At 43.3% G+C, this 7,205-nt stretch overlaps 1 protein-coding gene across 2 annotated transcripts in view; it reads left to right on the forward strand.

Annotated features, from left to right (window-relative positions):
• LOC108626039 (homeobox protein unc-4) overlaps positions 1-4,740 on the forward strand; it is a 33,387-nt gene extending 28,647 nt beyond the window's left edge. The window contains exons 3-4 of one of the 2 annotated variants that reach the window (XM_026814463.1): positions 2,631-2,834; positions 3,065-4,740. In XM_026814463.1, coding sequence (XP_026670264.1) covers positions 2,631-2,834; positions 3,065-3,847 — 987 coding nt within the window. In that variant the 3' untranslated portion in view covers positions 3,848-4,740. The remainder of the gene's footprint in view (positions 1-2,630; positions 2,835-3,064) is intronic. The other variant, XM_018026444.2, reaches the window with a different exon arrangement.
• The last annotated feature ends 2,465 nt before the right edge of the window (positions 4,741-7,205 follow it).

Raw genomic sequence — 7,205 nt, forward strand, 5'->3', positions numbered from 1 at the left:
TTTCATGAAACGGTAAAGAAATGGGCAAGTTTGAAATGTCTGGTTCCTATTCCAACGAAATCCTTCTTACATTGCTTTCGTTCATAATTTTAAGTAGCAATAATATAATAAATATTATAGCCTTGTGAAAAGAAGCACCTGAAAGTTGTGAAATCAACGAAAGACGTCAAGTTCCCCATTTACTTATTATCATCATAATTATAAACAATATTCAACTAAATTTAAATAAAACAATTATATTTTTGTCAAATTGAGAACTAGAAAGTAATGAAATCGTAGTAACAGTTGTCAAGTTTCGCTCATAAGTTTATTATTTAAATACATATATGGGGAGCCAATTGCTGTTGACCAACGACGTATCAGCGTTCTCCTATATGTGATTTCTACGCTTTCCCCTCTACTACCGAATACGTATTGTCCGATTCTACATCAACGCCTATAAAAATGCGTGATCTTCAACAATAATCCTCACTGTACGTCCCGCTACTGCTACTATATGAAAAATAGTGGTGGAAGGGGAAGCACACATTGCACATAAACCTAGTAAATCATGAAATCAATGTAAACTTGCAGCACAATAGAGCAAAAGTAGCTAAATAGAGAACCCTTACTCTGTCGCAAAATATACTCTTATTTTTGACATGTCTTGATAAATAATTACCAATATAATTGTATTTTGAAATTGAATGTTAAAAAGAAATTGTTTTAGTCTATCGCAACATACTTTTATTAATTAACACATCACCTTTCGGATTGTGTAGCTTTATATTGTATGATAGAATGGAGCGCTTACTTTTAATATTTAATACTGTTTATACTTTCGAGTCAGACGTGACCACGTGAGACCACGTGCGAAGTGAGCTAGTGGCGAGCAACTCAAAACGATTCCCGACCTACTTTGTTTGTGCCACCACGGGAATTCGAACTTCGTTCCGCATTCCTCGTTACCCGTATGTCAAAATGTATTCAATTCTTAACGCACTTGTTAACGCACTTGACATCGACACATGAAAAAAAAATGGAATTTTTATAACACGAGGCCGAAAAACACCATTGGATGGATCGAAAATAGAGTTTTCCCGCCCTGTGGCGGTCAAATCGAGCTTACGCCCTAGGGCGGTAAAATGCAATTTCATTTCTAACCCTCTGACGAACATATGCTATACATATCAATGTACATATATGCTGTATATGTCTAACTACATTTTCAGTCCGCTTTGTAGATGAGCTTTTGTTTTTTTTTTTTAGTCTTTTGCCACGCTTATTACATATGCGTGCACAACATTGACTTAGTCTGATGTTCTGAACGGCTCGTGTTCGTCTCGGGCGCCTGTGACGCGCTCGACTACCACTGGTGCTCAAACATCAACCTCCATCGAAAAGACCCATTTTCCACCCTTGGTGCATAAAGTACTATTGTGTTTCGGAATTCCTGCTGCCGATCAGATTAAGCCAGTGCTGTGCACGCTCACGTAATAAGCGTGGCAAAAGACAAAAAAAGAAGCTCACCTACAAAGCGAACTGAAAATGTAGTTTGTCGAGTTCTCCACTTATGTATGTGACATATTATGTATATGTATACACATGTATCTATATAAGTATATACATAACATAAGTATATATATAAGTACATATATGTATATACAAATATATACATGTGTGTACAAAGTGGGTCGGGAATCGTTTTGAGTTGCTCGCCACTAGCTCACTTCTCACGTGGTCTCACGTGGTCACGCCTGACTCGAAAGTATAAACAGTATTGAATATTCAATTTTTAAATAAAACTTGTTTTAACTTGCCTTCGGGACGCTGCCGCGTCCCTTGATTTGTTATTTAACAAAAAAATAAGTTTATTATAAATCGTATACAAACTGCTATGATTTTTTTTAAAAGATCCGCTCCAATCTCGGAACCTGATACATTTTATTTCCGGGAAACTTTGATACTGAGGGAAGTTCCGTTGAGAAACTGCGGTTCGCCGTGATCTCTTCTCCGATTCAATCTCGTTCCCAGTGAACCGAAGGGAAGGAAGGAACGAAGGAACCTCGTGCCAGCGAGAGGGCACGTGAGGGTGTCAAAAGGGGTCGGCGGGGGTGTATTGATCTGTGGCTCGTGTGAGAACAGCGCCGCGTACCAGCCCGTGGCCGCAACTAATGTCTTCATCCCGGCCACCTTTCTCGAGCAACAAACCCCTTTACGTGCATTTCTTTCCTTCCCATCGCGGCCGCGGAATTCACGCCGAGTACTAAATCGTGCTTTACACCGCGGCGTGACCGTTCACGCGAGCCGAAGGGTTGAAACTCGCAATGAATCAAGACACCCCGGGGGGTCGTTGGTGTTACTCCTTCGTGTAATTTCGATATTTAACCACTGCGACCGCTCCATGCTCGGACGTGCTTTTAATTACTCGAGATAACTGGATAAAGCGCATAAAACAATGCGATTCCTCCTTGCATTTTCAATTAAAAATAAAACTATCTTAATAGAGATCTCGTGTCGGACGTGATATTCAATTTCAAAAGCAGATTTCTTTTATTGGAGAGATACTGTTTTGAATTTTTCTCGACGAAGGATTCCGATAGGTTTTCGGGAGATTGATTGAGAGGGACCCGGGATACGTCTGGTTTCAGGTGTGGTTCCAGAACAGAAGAGCGAAATGGAGGAAGAAGGAGCACACGAAGAAGGGCCCGGGAAGGCCGGCGCACAACGCTCATCCGCAGAGTTGCAGCGGCGAGCCGATTCCGCCCGAGGAGCTGAGGAGGAAGGAGAGGGAGAGGCGGCAGAAGAAATTGCTGAAAGCTCTTGAACGACAGCAGAGGAAATTAGCAGCGAAGGTGAGTTTCTTCGCATTTTTCCTACTCTCTTTCTCCTACCAATTAATTGTAACGAATAGTCTACGATTTTTCTGATAAAAATTGTGAGGGAAACGAAATTGGAAAGTAAACGTGTGTCAAAATTTTTTTAATGAAATCATGTAAAATTCTATTGATGAACAACGATTCATCGATCGAACGTAAATTCGCTGGGATCCTGCTCCTAATGCCGGTTCAATGTTCAAATCCAGATACCGGAAGACACGTCAGAACCGGAAAACGCAATGTTCTCGTTCCAGGGAATCACGGTGGATCTCTCGACGCTCCGCGCCGAGTGGGAGTCCCGGAACGCAGCCGCGTCCGGCGGTAACTCCCTGAACGGGAACCTCGGCAGCAGCTTCGGCCACCTGAGCAACAACAACGAGAGCAGCAGCGTGTCCGGGTCAGGGAACGACGCGAACGAGGAGATCGACGTCGTGGGGGGTTTGGATTCGTGCAGCGAAAGTGGTAGCGAAAGGATCGGCTCGGCCGCCGACGGTTCTGTCGACGGGGAGTGCTTCCCCAGGTTGACCGGCGGTAGCAGCGAGCAGAGCGATCTTCGGAGATCGAATCAGGTCCCGAGCAGCTTGCAGAGTCCGAACTCGAGTCTCAGCCTGGACCATTTGAATCACCAACAGGGGATCCATCACTGGGGCCTAAGCCTGTTGGAGAGAAGAAGGGAGCTGGTGAGCATAAACAGCGCGGGGTCGCGTCTCGCGGCGAGCAACGGCGGCGGCTCGGGGAGAACGCCGGTCAGGGAGCAGACGAGCGACGAAGAGGTGCAGAGCAGTAGCATAGACTTGTCGGTGAAGGGTAGGGAGGAGAGGAAGAGGCTGAATCCGTTCTCGATCGACAGTCTTCTGGGTAACAATAGAACAAGCACGCCCGGCATCCACAGCGAGTACAGAGCCTCGACGCCGACCCTCTCGAACGGAAGGGAGTCGAGCGGTCCCACGTCGCCGATCTCCGTGCCCACCTCGCCGTCCACCACGTAGTGAGCCAAGAAGTCGAGTTTCCTGGATCAAGAGGAGACGAAGTTTCGGTGTTTGACAACGAAGAGCTGGTGAACATTATCAATCGAGAACAACGAGAGGAACGTCAGGGGTAGACGCTTTAGGGTACCTTCGCGGTTCGAGTTGGAATTCCGTCGGAGTTCCTGGAGCGGGAAAGTCTTGAGTTCAGTTTTCCTGATTCGTACGAGCGATCGGGCGTGCGCGAGATCGCACCGACGATCGTGAAACCCGGAATCTGTCTAACGAGGGAAAGCTTATATCAGTTTCGACATATCTGCATCATCGAGTGAGTGAGTTTTCGTTCATTTTACGTGTACGCGGAGATCGAGACGAGAATGTGCAATAAAGGAGACGATCCTCTTCCCGTTCCACGCGGAGGGGAGGGACGACGCCGTGTCTGCTGTGTGCGAGAGAAGACTGCGCGTGTATTTAATGTAAATAGCTCCGAAGAAGTATGGACGTGGATTTTATTTAATTGTTCGATCGGTAGCCGAGGACCCCCTCCCACGCCCCCATCCAAGTGTTCGTCGCGAATAAATATTATTTAAAGCAATAGAAATCCTTCGCCTGGCACGCGTGTACATATTACTAAACATAGTGAACTAAGGGAACGGAGGAAGTTTAGGTGCGGTACAAAGATGAATTACGAGATGAAATCTCCTCGTTTTTTTTTGTCGCGTCGTACGGAAGTGTAAGGAGATTTTGGAATGGAAAGAAGAACGCGAGAGAGAGAGAGAGAGAGAGAGAGAGAGAGAGAGAGAGAGAGAAAGGATGAGTGAGTGGAAGAAGATAGTATGAGATGCCATAAAACCTGGGATGCGAGACAGTATCTACCGTATATTCATTTTAAATATATTAATTTATTCTCAACACTACACGGCCTCCTGTGACGATCCTCCATACATTTTTCCTGACGAGCACCGGTTGGTTCGATTGGCAAAGGTGAGTCAACTTTTACTTTTACCACAATGGGAATTAACACTTTACATGTCTCATTAAACAGTTTTAGAATTTCGAGATATATTCGTTTATTTTTACGTATAACCTTGCTTGGTGTACATGCCAATATCGCGTGTGATAAAACGAAATAATCTTTTAATTTATGTCGAACGTCAATACCCTTGGAACATTTAATTAAGTCGCTAATTATTTCCTCGATAAGTATAATTTGCTTGCTCCGTTTTTTGCGGGATAATGGAAATATTTTTAATCCCCTTTGTGTTTTCGCTTTTTTCTTTAATCAAGCTTAGATATTATTGAGACGGATCAATGGGAAAGAAATGAAATCAACGCGGCGGAGAATATTATAAAATATCTTCCGTAATAATTAACGAGAACCCGCTGCCATAACCGCGGGATTATGTTTAATTGCGTTTAAAAATTCATCGTCGTAAAAGCGAACCCCGGTGTATTGTTTATTAAAATGGAACGACTGAAATTAATTGGAACGAAACCAAATGAATCCTGATAAGTTAATTATCATAACTCTGCCGGTACGAATTGCGCAATTTTCGCATAGCGCGCGCGCCACGGCAGGGACGAAGAGCGGTAATAGAAAATCGTGAAAGTACGGGTAGAAAGTCTCGGTGTATCGAAGTAAATCACGTCTTGTCGCTTGAATTTTTTTTTCGTTCGTTAACGGCGAATCATTATCCGAATTTTTACTACGTCCCGCAATTTCTCTCGCGAAATTCCTTCCGCGGTATTCGCAATTACGGACGTTTTGTTCATAATTGATAAACAGAGGCATCAATCCGTTTGTATGTATGGATGCCATTTCTCAGTTCTTGAAATCGTAAAACGGTCGACATTTTTTAGTGGGCAATACGAAGGCTTCGCCGAATTTTTTAAAACAGTCTCTAAACTGCGACGGGGCAGAGAGCGTGGTTTATGCGCGATAATAAAACACGCTGGTAGAGATATTCGGTGGTGGCGTTTATAAATTCGCGGAATAGGAAGAATAATGGAGCCATACGGTTGTTCCCATGAAACAAATACTCTCCGTGCCGCGCACGAATTCGCGTGTATGCATGAATATGCATAGGAAATATAATATATCAACCTTCCGTCGTCGTACATCAAATTTACATACAAAGCGCGATCTGTTAATTTTATATATGGCACTTTACTTCGGATTACTCTCCCGCAATTTTTGTCCCACTCGTTCCACCGCTTTTATTTTTATTTTTTACCATACGGCAGACTTTCGTTGATTTTCGCTGAATTTTTCAACCGCCATGCAATTATTATTAACGAATCTTCGATTTTTTAATAAATATTTATGAACACGATCCGCGGCTCGGTAACAGGCTCAAATAGGAAATTGTAGGAAGGGAGACTATGAAATAACGAGATACAGAGATATAATTCATGGTTTTTTTTATCGAGGAATTCATTAAAATTTTATGTTCCACGACGGAGTGCAATCTGCGTCATTATCGATTTTGCTCCAACAAATGGTTTAATTGTTTCATAGCCACTGAGCGGAAACGGGCGAATCTCTGTTGAGAATCTGACATGGTTAAAACATCAAATGATCAAACAAGACCTCTAATTATTTTACAATTGAAAAGCGTTTAGCCAAAGGTGGTTCGGTTTCATGCGCGAACTCTTCGAGCAAAGCGTATTATGTGAATCATTCGCGATTTCACTGTCAGAGTCGTTGATAACACAATGATCAGGGAGGAGAGGAGGAGAAAATCGGTTCCCATCGGTCATTGTGTCGGTGCTGATGAAACGAGTCTGCCCCTCGACTCCCTCCCTCTCGATGACGATAATAATATCATTGTAATTCATGAAATGCCCCGGCAAACATAGGCGGCGAGCGTGAAACAATTAACGCAACATTGTTCTCGGCGCCGGGGTTGATTAAGAGACGAGAGTGTCCGATGATCGTGCAAGTTTTCGTGGGACTTGCGCCGCGAAGAATAATTAGTAGACGATTATGGGACCGGGAATAAAGAGCGCGACTCGTCGCCGATTGCGTCGTGAAACGATTATGATGTTCCATTATGGTATCGGAGTCGAGTTTAATTGATCAAGATTTTAAAGTTGATAGCGTGGGAAAGGGGAAAGTACTATAATCAGACGTCGTAATTCATCGGTACCAAACAATTTTTAATCGTGATATGATTTTATGAAAATCGTCCAAGTGCTGTTGGGTAAAATCGTAGACAGACAAAAATAATATAAAATAAATATAAGAAAATTAGACTTCGTTTTCAGTGCTGGTTGAATTACTTGACAGATAGATTCTCGATAATAATATGTAAAGTTTGTGGAAATTGTGAAGACTCGTTGAAGGGCTGTTAAAATTGCAGAGCCGGAGGAGAATGATAGT

This window comes from Ceratina calcarata, unplaced genomic scaffold, assembly GCF_001652005.2.
Source record: "Ceratina calcarata isolate Rehan_Ccalc_2016 unplaced genomic scaffold, ASM165200v1 scaffold39.2, whole genome shotgun sequence".
Taxonomy (NCBI): domain Eukaryota; kingdom Metazoa; phylum Arthropoda; class Insecta; order Hymenoptera; family Apidae; genus Ceratina; species Ceratina calcarata.